This window comes from Carcharodon carcharias, chromosome 8 (genome assembly GCF_017639515.1).
Source record: "Carcharodon carcharias isolate sCarCar2 chromosome 8, sCarCar2.pri, whole genome shotgun sequence".
Taxonomy (NCBI): Eukaryota; Metazoa; Chordata; class Chondrichthyes; order Lamniformes; family Lamnidae; genus Carcharodon; species Carcharodon carcharias.
In genome coordinates, this window is record NC_054474.1 from 60,037,442 (window position 1) to 60,055,487 (window position 18,046).

The 18,046-nt window shown below is 41.0% G+C and overlaps 1 protein-coding gene across 1 annotated transcript in view; it reads right to left on the reverse strand.

Moving 5' to 3' along the window:
* The window catches only part of cdhr2 (cadherin related family member 2), a 112,382-nt gene that overhangs the window by 59,093 nt on the left and 35,243 nt on the right, over positions 1 to 18,046 (reverse strand). Inside the window, exons 10-16 of the mRNA XM_041194386.1 lie at positions 17,794 to 17,912; positions 15,815 to 16,048; positions 14,896 to 15,051; positions 10,334 to 10,498; positions 5,889 to 5,950; positions 4,248 to 4,497; positions 3,285 to 3,524 (exon numbers count right to left, since the gene is read on the reverse strand). Of these exons, the coding sequence (XP_041050320.1) occupies positions 3,285 to 3,524; positions 4,248 to 4,497; positions 5,889 to 5,950; positions 10,334 to 10,498; positions 14,896 to 15,051; positions 15,815 to 16,048; positions 17,794 to 17,912 (1,226 nt within the window). The remainder of the gene's footprint in view (positions 1 to 3,284; positions 3,525 to 4,247; positions 4,498 to 5,888; positions 5,951 to 10,333; positions 10,499 to 14,895; positions 15,052 to 15,814; positions 16,049 to 17,793; positions 17,913 to 18,046) is intronic.

Here is an 18,046-nt window from a genome sequence, read left to right on the forward strand (position 1 = left end):
TCCCATCATCCGCAATATTTTGCTTTTATTTTAAGCCACACTGTGGGCCTGACTGATAATCTTAAATTGGTTGTTAGTTTAATTCTTAGAACACTCAGCGTTGTTCAGCAAGCACTGTTCAATCACCAAATCAAATCTAACATTAGACATTATGTTCTGAGTTTTGCAAGCATGGGCTGGTTGAATATAGTTGGTATTCTGCCTATTGTGAACAGCCAAAGTGACTTGCTGTTTGCTACAATCTGCCAGACACGGGGGCATATGGCCTGCATAACTGGCATCACACTCACATTAAAATTCACAAACCATGTTACTCATTTGTGTGGTAGGCAGAATGTGTTTATGGCTTGATGGCAGTATCCTGTGAGTGGAAAATACCACTTGTGTTGCTATGTTTTGGTAGCAGTGCGAAATGGCTAGCTTCATCAAATTTTTGAGATACTTACACTTCCAGACTAATCTGAGATAGACTGGGCACTTTTCAGGTCTGAAAATGGCAGCCTCAGGCCCAATCATGAGTATGCATGATACACAGTGAACAACGATCTGATCAGAGTAGCCATCGTCCCACAGGATAACTTTGATGTGCCCTACTTCGGCATCAAGCATGTAAGGTGAACAAATGGCTTCAGCCCTATTTATGATGTTGCCGATAAGGCCAGTCCTATTGCATGTGGAGCTGTAGGAATACCAACGTGTTTATTGACCGGTGAAGATAGGCTTGCGATTGACAGTAGTAGAGAACATATTAGCAGAATTTTTGACTAGCATGTCAAGGAAAGGGAGCGCATTTCACAGATGAATTTGAGCATAGAATGGAGCCCATTAAGATATGAAAAGAAATTCTTACATGCAGCTATAGATTCAAATATAGCAAACGTATCATCAGCATAAAACGTGGAAATATGCAAGCGATAGGAGGTTAGGGGTCATTCCATCAAAAACGTGCTTCTCACAAAAATGCTAGTGAGAGCTGGGCATAGCAGAGATCCCATGGCAACATTGTCTATTTAGGCATACAAGGTGTCTTAAAAGTGAAGTCAATCTGTGCAAGTTGCTAAGTTCATCAGTTCAGTGAACACTGATGCAGGAAATGGCGATACGTGTAGATTGCCATGATATAGTGACACCGTGCAAATGTCTATGGCTTCCTTGAGTGGCACATCAGTGGCTCACAATGTAAAATCAGCAAATAGACAGTATTGCTTTCAATATGCAGGTCTTGTTTAGTCTTCGCAAAACTGAAGAATTCTTCATTGTGTGTGTTGAAAACTCACTCAGAGCAGGTTGCAGCAACTCATCATCCATTTGGCCAATTTATGTTGTGCAGAACCAGTCATTCAAGGCCTTCCGGACTTAACATTGAGTTCAACAACTTCAGATCATGAACTCTCTCCTCCATCCTCAACCCTCCTGATCCTCTTTTTTCAATATTTATTTTTTATTTTTTATAGATATATATTTTTTCCCACCTATTTCTATTACTAGTTTTTAACTTTATTTCCATTCATTGTTTTATCCCACCTGTTAGCCTATTTCAATCTTTTATCCCCACACCATCCCCTCCCCCCTAGGGCCATCTGTCACTTGCTCATCCTGCTTTCTGCTCTTAATGTCACCATTAGCACATCCTTTAGCCAGTGCATTCAACATCCCTTCGACCTTTTGTTTATGACATCTCTTGCAATCTCTCTATTGCCTCCACCTATCACTGGCCTTCTATCCAGCTTCACCTGTCCCACCCTCCTTAAACAGTATATATTTCACCACATTTCTACTTCTCTTTTGTTCTGAAGAAGAGTCATACAGACTCAAAACGTTAACTCTGTCTTTCTCTCCACAGATGCTGTCACACCTGCTGAGTTTTACCAGCAATTTTTGTTTTTGTTTCAAATTTCCAGCATCCATAGTATTTTGCTTTTATCACTCATGTGTTTTGGGCAGCCTGTACATACAAGGATGCAGTAAATCATAAAGACAAATCTTATATGCTACAAGGCAGTTCATTACCCTTATGCAAGTCTAAAAAACATTTTTGTAACTCGCTTTCAAACAGGGCTTTGCGGTCATGCTTGGTGGCAGGTCTAATGGATATGAATTTGGATCCGTCGTTAAGAATAGCATTTTGTCAATACAGTTGTGCTTGTTATGAATGACTATTCCAGTCCCTTTGTCAGGTTTGCAAATGTGTATGTCTGGGTTGGGCCTTGAAGCCTCACAACACCACCAGACATCCACGTTGCATGTGAAAATTGGACAAGTCATTTTGTATCCCACAATATCCGTGGGCTAGATCAGCTCGGTGCACTTTCAAGGATTCAGCATTTTCACTGGGCGCAGGTTTGCAGCAGGACAGTTGAGAATAGAGGAGTTCAAACCCCACGAATATCTCTTCCCATTTGATGTAGAACATAAGTTTGCCAAATGTGAAGTCAAACTCCTCGCTTTCAGAGAGTACATGATCAGACAGCTTCACTACATGTTTAGCAGCGTCATTAATTGTGCTGCCAAAACACTTCCACTTAAGTGAGTTTACAGTGTGGGCATGTTTCAAGTGGGTATTCCTTATGATGCAGTCATCTATTGACAGAATACAGCAGCACAAATGGATCAAATAGAAAAATGAAAGAAATTTGCGCACCTCAGGCCAGGCTCAACACAGAGCATGGCGTAGATTAGTAACACTGCAACTAAATTGTTGCTCCCTTTGAAATTTGGCGTTCTCGTGTCTGACCTGATGAGTGCAAGACAAAAAGCTCTGACAGTGTGTCCTTCTTGTGCAGTAATATTTGAACTCATGTTGTGTGATTTCTTCAAGTTCGTCACTGGGAATTTAAATCTGTTGGTCAATAGTCATCAGCCTCTATGGGGAGCATAACATAACTAACTAATCTACCATTCATTCTGCCTCTTGTGCATCGTGAATAAAAATGATTTCCCAAACCTAGTACTGCTCCAAAAACTGAAGATCCAATCATATGCTAAAATGCTAAGCAAGCATCAAAAACTAAGCCATACCAGTGAAGTAAAAAGTTTTCAAGCCATGCTCTACTACCTCATATTATATTACAGGGTTCATTGAATAAAACCTCTCAAGAATACAAAGGTTCTATTTTGGGTGTCAAAGCAAAGAATGGAGAAAAGAGTGCTTTTTGAAATTGAAACCAAAAGAAGGTTTCTTTATGGTCTTGCTTCTGGGTACATAAATACTGCAGATGTAAATTTATTTCTATTCTTATTTTTAAAATTACAACCAAATATGTAAAAGACACTCAAAAGCTTACCTCTACATTGATAGTGACATTGACAGTTGTTGAAAGAGAAGGAACTCCTAAATCATACGCTTTTACAATTAGAATAATTTTTCCATCTAAAGAAGGTTCTATGTCCTCTCGATCTATAGGGCCAACTGATTGGAGAACACCGGTGATTGAATCGATAGTAAAATTTTGTTGGTAGTCACCGCCAGCTATAGTGTAGCGAATCTCACTGTTATTGGTGCCTTCCTGGTCATTGTCAAACGCCTTTAAAAAAAAGGAATTCAAAACAAAATTAGAAGGTGATTTTTCTGATTCTCTCCTCTTTAAATTGCTTCTCATCACAAGGCTTCATCTTTCAGCTATAGTGTAGAACAATGCGATTCAGTGACCTCTTTATCATGCTGTTAAGGTTCTCTCTCTCTGTGTCTTATCTTGGTAATATTTCACTAAATTTTGTGTCCTAATCAGGCAGTAACATAGTTCAACTGCTGGAACAGGTATATCTTGTCAACCATCAAAGTTTGACCAGCACACAATCTTTACTTTCTCAGTTAAAAAGTGATGTCTCATGACATTTTCTACAATTAGTGGAACACAAGGTCACTATCATATTTTGATTATGCCCAGACAAGATAATTTAAGTGTGTCTCTTAATCTCAAAAAAGCTGCCAATGCAACATATATGCTATCCACACAAATTTGTCTCTACATTAGCAATCTCATTCCACATGGCTCTCATGGCAAACAGAAAAATGTTGCACTGATGTAATAGGGTTGTTCTTTTTGAGGTTGGGAAATAGCACATTCTTGGGACAGCTTAGAGGAAACTAACCTGTGTGACATCTAATCTGATAGTACTTGATGCAACACACACCCCTAAACTGAAAAATATCCTATTCTCTAGAACTAGCTTCATTCAATCTGAAGACAAAATTTGCAGAATTAGAACAAAAAACACAAATAAAAACATGTTGGATTTGGACCTACTTCAATTTTAATGTTTAATTCATTGTCATTGTTTTCCATGATGAATGCAGCATAGGAATCTCTTGCCATTACTGGGTGGAAATCATTTATGTCTTTCAGAACAATTTCAAGCGATGTTGTACCTATACGATTTCCACCATCTGTTGCCTGAAGGATCCCATAATAAACAGGACGTTTCTCTCTGTCAAGTGCTGTGCCATTCTCAACTGTAATTACACCTGTCATACTATTAACTTTAAATCCGTTTCTTCTGTTAAAACAAAATTAAATTAAACTTCAGCAGTCTAGAATTCACATACATGTTTGTTAATTCAACTTTTCAGCATTGAATTTTCTATATGCCATAGCAAAAACTCTAGTGATCCAGTCCACCTGTTACTCTTCCCCCACCTTAACCCCATGCTAAATATCGCAGATGAGGATATTTACATGTGTGCAAGGGGCACCCACCTCCAAATTAGCATTTCAGCCAAACCATCCCGATGAACCTGCCACCATTTTGCAATAACATCTTGGCATTCCAAAGTAAGGGTGGTTCAGTGCACAGGCTGAAGTCTCAAAGGATTCCCAAGGTCACATTTCAATGTCCCCTCAATGTGAAGACACACACACTTGCTTGGGATTGACTGCTGTTTCAATAGGGCACAGTGAGTCCCATGTGCAATCCTCCACAGCAGGTATTCTTGCTCCTTACAAACATACAACACTGATGGTCATAACTGAGGCATACATATCTGGTGAGATTAGACCAAAATGATTTTGGGGTGCAAGGAGAATGGCTGGAAGAACTGGGTGTCCCATGCAACATTCTGCCTCCTCTCAGTCAGAAATCATTACAGGACTGAACAGGTTACAAAGTCCAAACAGAAACAGAATCCACTCCCATTTTCCCACTCCTCAGCTCCTGGGATGACTGCCTTATTCTTCAAAAGGGAATAGAAGTTTGAGGCTTTTATTTTGGCGCAAACATTTTTGTGACTTTTTTTTCCCTCAAATGTATTCTCTTCCTGTCCTGAGGATGATGAATATTGCTGGGTTCACAATTCTACAGTGTCAATTGCCTCCTTGTCTATTTATGTGTGATTGGTGCAGGATGTTACTCAACAATGGGAGCATTATGGCTAAGATAAAGTCTGTTCTTGTCCTTATTGTCCACACTTTGCATTCAGATTGACAAAAGACTATAGATAGAACTTGAGTTTTCTGTTTTTTCATTGCTCAGGCCTTCATAAAACAGCTTAAGATTTCATTTTTGTACCTTTTATCAGACTTCAGTTGAAGGATACATACCCAAAACATCATGTTCTGTCTTGTCCCTTTATGATGCTCACTGACTTGCAGTGCATTACCAGCAAATTAGAAACGCAAGTTAATATTTAGGGGTCCATTTTAATTGTTCTTACCAGACCAGTAATGAGCGGGCAGCAGGCTGGTTGCCAATTTTACATCCCATGCTTTTCTTTTCCCAATGGGATCAGTTAAAAACAATCCCTCATTTTTCACAAGTGAGACATATCCACCAATGACTTCCATTCCCCAAGCAGAATAATTGATTCATTTCTTTTAAAATCTATTAAAGTCAGTTATAAAAGCTACTAATTCTAGTTAATGATAATGAAATTTTGATATATGAATACATACATGCTCTTTGGTGACAGGCTGTAGGTAATTATACCAAAAATGCCACTGTCAGAATCATTTGCCTGTAGAACAAATGTAAACAATACTATAAGTATTAATGATGACATTAGCACCAATATTCTAAATTTTTGTATTATGTTTTCTTCAAAACATTTATCCCAGAGACAAGTCAATGAACATTTTGATTAATCCAGACATTTGACTTATGAAATCTGCAAGAAAATGTGATTAATTTTGAGGATAAAAATAATCATTTCGAAGAATGCTTTCTTATCAAATCAACAGAAAAATCAAACCATTCAATGTGCTGAGAAGATGGGCAGAATCGGCCCAGATTTGCACTAAGTGCAGTAGCGGGCAGCAAAAACTAAGTCTTACCTGCTGGCGACAGTGGCAGTTTTTCACGCTGTATCATCCCAAACCCGCTGGATTAATTATGTATTCCCAGATTACACACCATTTCGATGGTGGCAGGCTCTGATCACGCCAGGCACCACGTTTAAAGTACAGCCGCGTTCAGTGCTTCCAGCCCAGGACTGCAGCAAAGAAAACATTGCTCCGAAAGGCAAGAAGACTGCAGCCCTTGAGCGCCTTTTGGATGCCGTGGAGGCCACTGTGATGTTCCCTATCCCTGCTGTGGCTGCAAGAGGGGCAGCAACATTACCACTCTGGCATGGAAGGCGATGGCAGTGGTGATCAGTGCCAATGTTGCATAGAAGAGGTTGACCATCCAATGCAGATAGAGGATGAACGATCTCATCCATGCAGCTAGGGTACAGCAACCATCTCAGCACGCTAAACTCACACTCAAGCCCGTCACACTGGCATCTCACTCACTGCCACCTCAAGGGACATCACCACCCACTTACACACACCCTCACATGTCCATCTGGCCTCATCTCCTCCGGAGACTGCCTCCTCAGTCCTCACCATCTTGAGGCCACTTGCACAGATCAAAATGTGTCCTCCCACATACCCTGGGTTACCCTCTTTCCCCAGTAAAGCCCTAGTCCTGCAGCCTCTTTCCTTGCCTGAGGCCATTTCTCCCCCTACAACAAGCAAGTCCTAGCCCTGCAGCCATTGGAAAGCCACCCACCTTTAGCTGATCTGGTAGGTAGAGATCTGCGTGAGCCCCCCTAACAGTGATGTGGTGCTGTCTGGCACTGATGACTGCAAGTGCTGACCAAAGTAAGGTAGGCAAACAAACCTTGAAGTCCCAAGCGAAGTATAGCTCACCAAGTGCAAGTTGCTTATGTGCTGTTGTGAAACACTTTGGCATGTTTCCCGCCGACAAGGGTGGATGAACCAGCCGGGCGGGGGGTTGGGGGGGTGCAATTCCAGCAGGCTGGCCTAATAATGATATGCTGAAGTAAAACAATCTTCTACCCCTAAAATTCATCCTCTCATAATTCTGTATCATCTTCTGAGACTCCCTCCCACCACTTCAACATCGCTACTGTAGTCTAATCATTTCCTGGGACTGTCCTCCATCATTCCCCCACTCCCCCCTCCCCAATCCCCAGCTTTGCCCTAGTCACCACTGACAGTCCAGAGCTTCAAACATTCCCCTGTTTCTCTCCCCTTTTCCTCATTGTTCAAAGACATCTGCTCACCTATAATCCAAAGGGACCACCTCACCTGGTGCACGCCACCTCTAACCAGTCATAAATCAGGTGGCACAAGTTAGTCATTCTCTGCTGACATAATCTTAAAGGCCTGGTTTAACTTGGAGAACTTGTGACTTAATCTGTATTCATGGCAATGCAAATGTAGGGAAAAGAGGTTCCTGCCACTGGATGCCGAGAGTCCTGACCCGCCACTGAAATGCTGCTGACTTAACCCCTTAAACTCAACCCGCCACCATAAAGCCAAGATTTCATCTCCCACCTGCCTGATAAGTCACCCGCCATAATTTCTACTCCCAGTGGTGCTATAAGTTGTGCCCCATGGACACGATAGCTCAGGGACCCAGGGAAAGAGGTCACAAGTTCTCAGAGGTGAAACAGGAGATTCTGGTGGAGGAGGAACATCAGAGGAGGATGTGCATCTCACAAACACACTCCTCATTAACTGTACCAACACCAGCATCACGGCCTCAACACACTGCATCCACCATCTAACTACAGAGTGACTTTCACACAGCCCACATTATTGCATTCTTCACAGGCACTATCACATGTCAGACACATTTCATAGCTCTTCAGCCAAGTGAAGCATCAGATACACAAATGCAACTATCAAAACTATCACCACTATCACCATTCACTATCTACACTCTTTCCCCTTCAAGAGAAGACAAGATATAACAGGTACCAGCTGCACCTGACCATGGGGAAGGAAAGAACAACTCCATGAGATCACACCCATTGAGAAGCCAATGCCAGTGGTAATCAAGAGGGGAGTGGCAGGTGCTTTAGCCACCGGCAGAGCAGGAGTCACAACAGTTGGAAGTTATGTGGCCATTTTGGCTTCCTTAAATATACATAACTATTCATGATTCCTAACTCGCAAACCTATTCTTATTCACAAGCTCCATATGGTCTCATCAGATATATTCTCCAATAGTAGCCTCATACACTGCACCTTGACTCTTCTATGCTCATCATTGCAGGCTCCAGAAGCAAAATCCACATTGAGGCTCCCTCAACTCCAGAGGAACAGGAAGAGAGAGGAACAGGCTCCAGAAGCAAAATCCACATTGAGGCTCCCTCAACTCCAGAGGAACAGGAAGAGAGAGGAACAGTCACTACAGCTCCTCCAGAAAAGGAGCAGGAGGAGAGTAAAGAAGAAGGCACTACATCAACTGTTACCACTGTCATTGGCACCAGTGCAGAGACTGGCATCACACAGATCTTCACAGTGGCACACACCAGGCACAAATATGCTGTAGCCTTGCCCAGTAGAAAGGATGCCGCAGGATAACACCAGAGGGCAAGGTTGCATAGTAATTCTGCTGTAAAGGAGTCAGAAGAGGTCTTTGCAGGGCCAAGCTTCAGAAGAGATCTGATGGGTTTAACAAAGTAAATGCTTGGTGCAATGGTCATGCTGCCTAAAAACTCATGGGTCTTGCTAATGGAGGGGGGGAGGGGGAGCACGGGGGGAAGGTGGTGGTTCACCTCCACTTTGTTTTGTGGCTTGGCCCAGATCCTGGAACCATACCCTCTTCTCTGTGAAGAAGCTAGCTAATGCTAGCCAACAATCTGTCGAGCCTAACATCATGCAGCCTCTGATGACAGAAGTCACAAGTTCCAAAACAGTCATTTAAGATTCCATGGAATGATAAAGTGCAGCAATGGAAGCTCAGGCAGCTGCCAGAGTGGCTCTGGGCTCCTTGGTATGCAGAGTCTCTCTGATATCCACAGAGCTGCCTTCACCCAGATCACTGCATGGGTTGAACAGATGCCCCAAAATAGAATCATGGAGAATCCTGAAGCAGGAACCTACCAGCCCTTCTCCTGATGGCAGCATTCCTGTTCCCTCTTCCATGATAACCTACACAGTTACCTGTCAGTCAGGCAGCCAAGACTGCTCAATCCCAAGCAATGAGAGGCTGGACCATCACAGCTCTCAGCCTCTCAAGAACATCTGAAGAGGACATCTGAACTGTCCTCTTCAGATTCTTAGCAGTCGTCTACCTCACCTGCTGCTGCAGCTGCACTTCATAGTAGCAGTAAATTACACAACAGCACTTATGGATAGCCATGAAGGGTAAGCACCAGGGTGAAGATTTTAATATTTCCAAGTGATGTAGGTTCTCACAAAGTTTATTTCTGATGCATAGAAATTGTGATTGTGGTAATTGGGTAGTGGTGTAATCAGTCTTTTTAACTGTGTTTTTTTATGGAAGGAGTTGAAATTATTGACTGTAGTTGATGGACTCTCTGATGGATCCTAAGTTGTGGAAAGCATGTTATGTGACAACAATGTACCGGAGTCTGATGGTGCAGCATGTCCCTCAAAAACCGTTCAATTAGATGGTGCCAAGTGTCCCTCACAAGCACAGCCCTTCCACCTGAAAGCCTCTCATCCAGCCCCAGACCCCCTCCATCTCCTCTTCCTCAGCTTCTTCCTCTTCCTTTTCTTGTGGCTCTTGAACTCGACCCTCTGGTACACCCACTGCTGGTTACGATTGGTTTCTCATGATCAGCAGATTGTGGAGCATGCTGCAAGTTGCCCTGAATCTGAAGCCTGCCTCAACTTCCTGACCCTCCTCTTCCTCTCTCCTCCTGAAGCTGTGCTCCTCTGACTGGCCCCATCTTCTCCTCCTCCATTGAAGCTCAATTGCTATTTTGGCCATTTTGGAGACTCTTCAGTGTTTCAAGTACTCAGGAAAAATAGTCTCCATTGTGTTAATTTGGGCTTGCACATACATATATTATTTCAGAGATTTAGAATAAAGATGCACTATTTCAGTTTAGATTAAATAGAGGTAAAAGAAAACGTACTGTAATGTTTCCAATTTCAGTTCCATTGTTTGCATGTTCTTCCACAAAGAGGATGTATGTTTGGCGTGGGAACTCTGGGCTGTGATCATTAATGTCAACAATGTTGATTGTAAGACTCACTGTGGAGCAACATTTGGTCGGATTGGTTGTATCATTTGCAACAATCTAGCAAAGAATTTTAAAATAAAATTATTATTCAGTTATCATTCTACACACTGCATTGTACAGCAAAGTGCCGATTGCAATTACATGCTAAATAATTTTATTGCTAAATTTCACTCTCTTGTATGAGTGACTACTTCAGAATTATTTTAGCTCTCTAATGACAATTTATTCTGTCTTTAAACTGCCCTTTGGCTCCAATGCCAGACTGATACATTTTGACATGCCATTCCCAAAACATAATAATTGAAATAACTTGCACAAAGACATTTAATGTTGAAAAAACATCCCAAGGCACTTCAGAAAGAATGGAGAAATGGACACTATACCAAGAAAAGAGACACTAGAAAGGGTGTTTAAAACATAGTTGAAGGGGTGGTGTTAAAGGAGCTTTTTTGAAAAGTGAAAGATGGAGAGATGGAGATCTTCAGAAGGCAATTCCAGGGCATGGGGTGTAGATGATTAACTGCAAAGGGAAGGAAGGATCAAAAGAGAGCAAGTCAGAGAACAAACTTACAGAGATTAGGGTTAGCCATGAAGGAAACACCACAGATGAACATTTTAAATTTGAGTTGTTGTAGCACCAAAAGCCAACATAAGTCAATGAGGACTAAGGTAATGGGTGAGCGGGACTTGATGCAATTTAGGTTAGAGGCAGCAGTTTCGCTAAATGAACTGAAGTTACGGAAGGTGAAGGATGGGGTGTGACCAGGAGAGCATTGAAATAGTGCAAAAAGCTCGGTGAGGGTTTCAGTAGCAGAAGAGTTGAATTGGGGTGGAGATGGATGCTGTTTTACAGGTAGAAGTAGGCAATCTCCATGAAGAAAAGGAATTTGGAGGGAATATCAAGTCAAACTTGAATAAGACACAGGCTGGTTCAATTTCAGCACTGGTACATGAGAGGGGTTGGAACCAATGTCCAGGATAAGGAGACTGAAGAAGAGCCATATGGACTCAAAATGTTAACTCTGTTTCTCTCTCCACAGATGCTGTCAGACCTGCTGAGCTTTTCCAGCATTTTCTGTTTTTTATTTCAGATTTCCAGCATCTGCAGTATTTTGCTTTTATCCAGGATAAGGATACTGTGATGGACGCTGAAGATGATGGCTTCAGTCTTGTTCATGTTTAGCTGGAGGAAATAGTGATTCATTCAAAACTGGATGTTGGACAAATTGTCTGACAGAACAAAGGCATTTCTGGGAATAGACAGATGGTGGAGAGGTACAGCTTGATGTCAGCATAAACGTGGAAGTTCATACCATCGCTGCTGATGATGTTGGTAAGTGGCAGCTTGTAGATGAGTCAGAGAGGAGAGGATAAGGTTCATCTAAGTGGATTCCAGAGATAATGATGCAGGACAGGAGGAGAAGAAAGCCATTGCTGGGGATGTTTTGGCTATGATCAGATAGGGAATAGTAGTCCCAGTTAGCTGATCAATGGCGGAGAGGCATTGGAGGAGGGGGATGTGGTCAGCTGTGGCAAAGACAGCAAGAGGTCAATAAGGGTGAGGAGGAATAATAATCATAGGCCCAGTTATATAGGATTTTGCCCTTGGTGGGCGGGCAAGCCCCACCGGCTCGGCGGCGGGCGTGCAGCCGAACTCCGCCGCCAAAACAGGGCCTGCCGCCATTCTGAGCAGGCGGGCCACTTAAGGCCCGCCTAGTGGCCTGCCTGACAGGAAGTGCTATGTGCTTCCTGTGCAGGGGGGGCGGTGGGGGTGAGGGATTCCCCATCTGTCAAAGTGCGCTCTTTCACTACTCCCTGAGACCAAGTGCTGTCTCAGGGAGATTACTGACAGGTAAAAAAAACTCCAAAAATAGAAAAATATTAAAAATTATCAACACGTCCCCCTCATGTGACAATGTCACATGAGATAGGACATGTTAATAAGAAACACAAACTTTAAGAAACTTTTTAAAAACGGACATTAAACCTCATCCTGCCAGTGGATGAGGTTTCATGTATTATCACAAGCCCACTGGGGCTCCTGGCCTGCCCGCCAGCCTTAAGGTTGGATGGGCAGGGTCTCTAACAATCTTAATTAGCCTGTCAATGGCCTTAATTGGCCATTTACAGGTTGGCGGGTGGACAGCTGATTTCGCTGTCCGTCTGCCTTCCTGAAAAATTAAAGGGACCGGGATGACATTGGGGGTTCCTCCCAATGTCATCACGCATCATTTTCCCGTCGGCGAGCGGGCCCCACCCCCCAAATTGCCGACAGGAAAATACTGGCCATAGAATCTAGTTTGTGACTTTGATTAGGGCAATTTCAGTGCTGTGCCCATACAGAAACTTCATTGAGGAGATTCAATAGGAGTTGCAGGAAAGATGGGCATAGATTTGGGAGGCAACTCCATGGTCAAAAGGAGTTATAAAGCTTCCAATGTGAGCTGGCTCATCAGTTCTTTGAATTAATGATCAATTCAGAGCCTTGTGCAGGTTTTTAAATGAGAGCATTTAGAGCTCTGTTTTCCTCAGAGATGCAACCACTGCTCAAATGCTGTTGCAGCTGCACTGGAAGATGCAGTGTGATGATGGTACAGGTCAAGTATCCATTATGCATAAATCTGAAAACCAAATACATCCAAAAACTGCAATTTTTTTGAACTTCATTGACCTTTAGCGCAGGAAGTCCCCGACCCGACATGAATCTCGCTGACCACATGCAGCCTTTAGCGCAGGAAGCCTAGTTGTTTGTCTGCACATCGAATTTTGAACCCTCTCCAACAAGCATAATGGCAGATGGTGCTACTGGTGGGAATTTATTACAGATACCCTGTATTTATTATTCAGTGATACATCTTACTTTTCTAGCCATTTAATTTACTTTAGACTTTAGCTAGCCTAGGCTTATGCCATTGTAATGGAGGTAGGTCTAGTCCTACGTGCGGTCTCCAAAAACTGAAATTATCTGAAATCCAAAACACGATCAGCCCCAAGGATGTTGGATAACAGATATTTGACTTGCATTAATAAAATAATTTTATTAACTCGAGCTAAGTTTGACCAGGAGATGGAAGTGACTGGTTCCGAGTAATTTCAAAAAACTTCTGCCAGAAAAATTCAAATCCTAATTTTAATGTATTACTGTCCAATACTCATGTCTTGTGAAATCTCATTCAAGCTGGAAGGAGTTTAAAAGCTTGAATTACTGCAGACTATTCAATATATAAATATTGTGGACATGGTGCATCTACACTGGTTGCCTACATAAACATGCTGATATAATTATGGATAAAAAGTGAAGCAAGGTTTGCAAGTGAAATAAATGGATACCCTATCCCTCTCACTATACAATTCTTTATAATCTACATTCTATCGATCATCTCCACATAGTTCCACGTTCAAAGCATTGCCGGCCTCTATACCTGTCTCAGCTCTTCCTTCTTTGTCACCTCCAGACATGACTGCTCTAATGCTGTCCACCCATTCTTCATCCTCCAAATTGTTGAAAATTCACCTCCCCACATCCCATCCCACACAAGGTTCCAGTCAATCCCATTCTTCCTGACCTATACTCATTTCCTGCTCCACAACATTTTATTTTTAAAATCCTTAAACTCAGCTATGAATTTCTCCACGGTCTTATGAACCTTATCTTGGCAATCTCCTCTATCTCTACTGCCTCCTCAGAGCACTCCATTCCTCTGGCTTTGGACTTATGTGCATTCCCTCCCTTTTCTTTTGCCCCACCATTGTTGGAACAGCTTTCAGTTGCCTCAGTCCTACTCTTTTGAACTCCTTAACCTCTCTTTCACCATCTTTAACAATCCCCCAAACAACACATCTCTCTGAGAAATTTAAGCTCATTCTTTTAATCCGTTCCTGTCTTAGCATTCCTTTTCCTCCACATCCATTCGTGGAGTACCTAGGCACGTTTCTTTATGTTGATGGAACTTTACAAGTGCAGATTGCTATTTTTGAAGATATGTTTGTTTAAAAAATGAGACATTGCTGTGCAAATTTCAGTTTCAAATAAGTTATGAAAAAACTATTTTAGTAAGTGATATTTTTAGGTTTAATAATTATTAGTTAAAATTATGCTTTATATGAATGTAAAAAGTGTTGCTATATTAGCAATAAGTTCATCTGAAAAGTTGTCACTTTTCTACCTTGCATAAACTCTAATGAGACCCAAGAACACTCTAAGGTGGAAAAATTAGTTTTCCACAAAGGTACAGAATTGGCATTATTGAATTGGCAGCGTGTTTCACACTGCACCTGATCTGAATATAAAGTGTGATGTAACATGGCAGCTGATTCACTAACATCTGTTTTGCCTTTTCCAAAGCATTATTTCACCCCTTAACTGTCTTTCACTAAGTAATAATGGTAGGAGAAAAATACAACTTTGCAACTTTATGAAAAATGATATTCATATTATTTGAAACAAATGTTACCTCAATGTTTAAAACTCTCCTCTGTTCATAATCAATGGCAGATGAGTTGCTCACAATTATCTGTACCTTTCCCAGATTTGTGATCTCTTTTGGGGAAATAGTAAAAACTGATGCATCTTGTCCATGGAGGGACAGTGTGAAGGTTCCATTCACGCCCTATAGTAACAATATTGTTATTTTACGCAGAAACAACACAGATAAAACAAAATCACAGCTCAGGTTTTTCAACAGAGATTTACAACATAATCATATATTTCCCCTTTGGAACAATGCAAATTGCACAATTCAGCTTTGTACAGAATAGCCTTCCCCATCAACAATCTAATGAGGTTCCTGTCGGCAGAGCTTGTCTCCAATTATCCAGAAGTCCTCACAGAGGTCCATACCCAAGAATTATCCAACATTTGTGCCCTTAGCTTTAGGAAGCTTACTAGACTAAACTTGCTACAAAAAGAGTCGACATTATCATACTGAAGTTTATTTTTAATTGGGTAACAATATTAAGTATAAAAAAAAGCAAACACTACAGAAATTCACCTCAGGCATCACGGTTCAGCTTGTCTGTGGGGCCTGGCCAAAACCAGTAGGCACTGACACTCAAGTAGATCATAGGAAGTCGGTTGGTGAAGCAGGGAGCAGAGGGGAAGGCAAAGTAGAGGGAGGCAGGGTGTGCCCGGACCAGCAACAGCCCGCAGTATTTTTGAACAGCCAGGAGAAGCACTTGTGGCTCCATGAAAATGAAACTATTAAAATGTTTTATTTATAATTTCAAGCAACCTGCAGAATCACTTTAAAGTTATCAGAAGCACATGTAAATCTACCAATCGAATATTTCAAGTATAATCTCGACATGCATAGTGGGAGTTTAAAAAGGTTACAAAGTATAAAAATGTATTAAAGTGACATTGGAATTCTGTACCTGATCAGGATCTCGAGCCACTATAGTTAAACTGTTTATTGGCACTCCTGTAGAGAAATGCTCAGGAATTGAAGTGTTAAATGAATTTACTTCTGAACTTTGAATAAAATTACACGTATCAAGACTGCAATTATAGAAGGCAGGTGTGTTGTCGTTGATATCGGTCACTTTGATGGATACACTTGTATTTGCAGAGGCATAAGTTCCATGGATATCAAGACATTTCTCTTTGGCCTAGATGAAAAATAAATACATGCTTAAATTAGATGCATTTGAAGCTGGGATTTTGGAGATAAATTTAAAAATAAAGGGCTGCCAAAATTTGTGCATTTATGGGCTGTTTATTTGCTATTGCAGTTCAGTTTTTCTTGGCTGTTTTGCATTTACTTGTAGTTTTCATTCAGACTTGATCCTCCAGGAATAGAAAGTCAGATTTCAAATTCTAGCCTTTCTTGTTTTTTGAACTCAGCTAATCACTACAGTATATTAGTTCTTGGTTGGGCTGTTAGATGATTCTTCACATGGTACAGTGCTACATTCAGGGACAGCAAACAATAATCAGGATGAACTAACATACCCTACTAAGTGCATCTTTTGTTTATTGAAATGGTGCAACACAGACATATCTGTGAAGAAGTTAGTGATTCAATATAATGGTGTTCTTCACATGGCAAAGAAAAAGATTTATGATATCTGTAGAGAAAAGGGAGAATATCACCATTGGGCCAAGTGCAAGAACTAAAAGAAAAACAAGTGAAAGGGTAGATTTTGCACCGAGAGCTGAAAAAAGATATTGTAAAAAATGCAGAACATAATAGCAAAAAATTCATCCAGCAAGCTGGTAGTCATGGGCAAAATTGAACACTAAAGGATCACTTCCAACTGAAAATCAGGACGACAGCAATTTGTTTTAGTAATTTTAGTAAATTTGGTTGTAATGTTGGTGACACAATGCCAAAGAAAAACTCCTTTAGGATTCTTAATCATCTCACAACATTAATAAAGCTGTAGGCATAGAAATTTGTTTAGAACAATATCAGGCCCAGAATCAGTGCAACATGGGTTCCAATCATAAGGACCAAGCTCAGCCTAAATTTGGGGTTCAGGCTAGATTTCAATAATCTAGCCGCTCAGGTAGCTTGCCCATTTGAAGAAATTATATCAAAGCACCTACCTTACCATCAACGGATGAAGACCCAATTGTGAGTGCTGTGGAATTGTGGAAGCACTCCTGCTCCACTTACTTCCACAGCAATGATTACTGATAGATTTTTCAAAAATATATTTTCATTTTCTTGGTAGCCGCAGCAGACACCGAAGAAACTTAAACAAAGCTGGCCCTACGTCTGCTCTGCTATTTACCAAGCAAGTTTGATGAGAGGATCTCATACAGGTTTAAGCCCCCCTTTTACAAGGGGCCTAACAATAGTTTAAGTGTCTGTCTAGAATGACTACAAAACAGCCTTTAATAATGTGGCAGCACCTGTAAAGCTGGCACAGATCAGGTACATCATGGCACACCTTGAAATTGGTCCTTTTTTCCCCATTTTCTTCCAAAAAATGGGAACAATCAGGAACAATTTACATTCCATTGTTTATTCATCAAAATAAATAAATAAATAACTGTTCTACTTTTTAACCTTTTGATATTGTTAATGGCATCTGGAATCCTGAATGGCTGAAAGGAATACATAAAGGGAAAGCATATAAAACATGTCAAAATCTTCCTATAAGTTTTGAATTGCTGCATTTATTTTACCAGGAGATGTTATAAAATGGTTTAAAATTCCAATTAAAATATTTTCCTTTAATCATGCATTTCCTGATGGCAGTGTTTAGGTGAATGGAATCTCTTGCACTAATATGTTAAGGCATCTCAATAACGTAAAATATATAGGATATCACAGAATCAGTGTGCAGAAGAGGCCTTTCTAACTATTATATCTACAATATATTGTATATATTGTATTTCTACTTACCATAACTTGCAGTTCCACAACTGAATTAAAATCAAGAAGTTCCTCTCTGTTGAGAGAGCCACTTACAATTATATCTCCACTCTGAGCCTCAATTTGAAATAACCCTGGAGGGTGTGAATCTGCATATAAAAAGCAACAGCTGACATAAACATTGCTAAAAACTTTGCACAAATAACAGTTTTAAGTCTTTAATAAAAAAATACAAAGGTCAATTTTGGTTCCACTGCAAATTGCACAATAAAGTTGACACCTG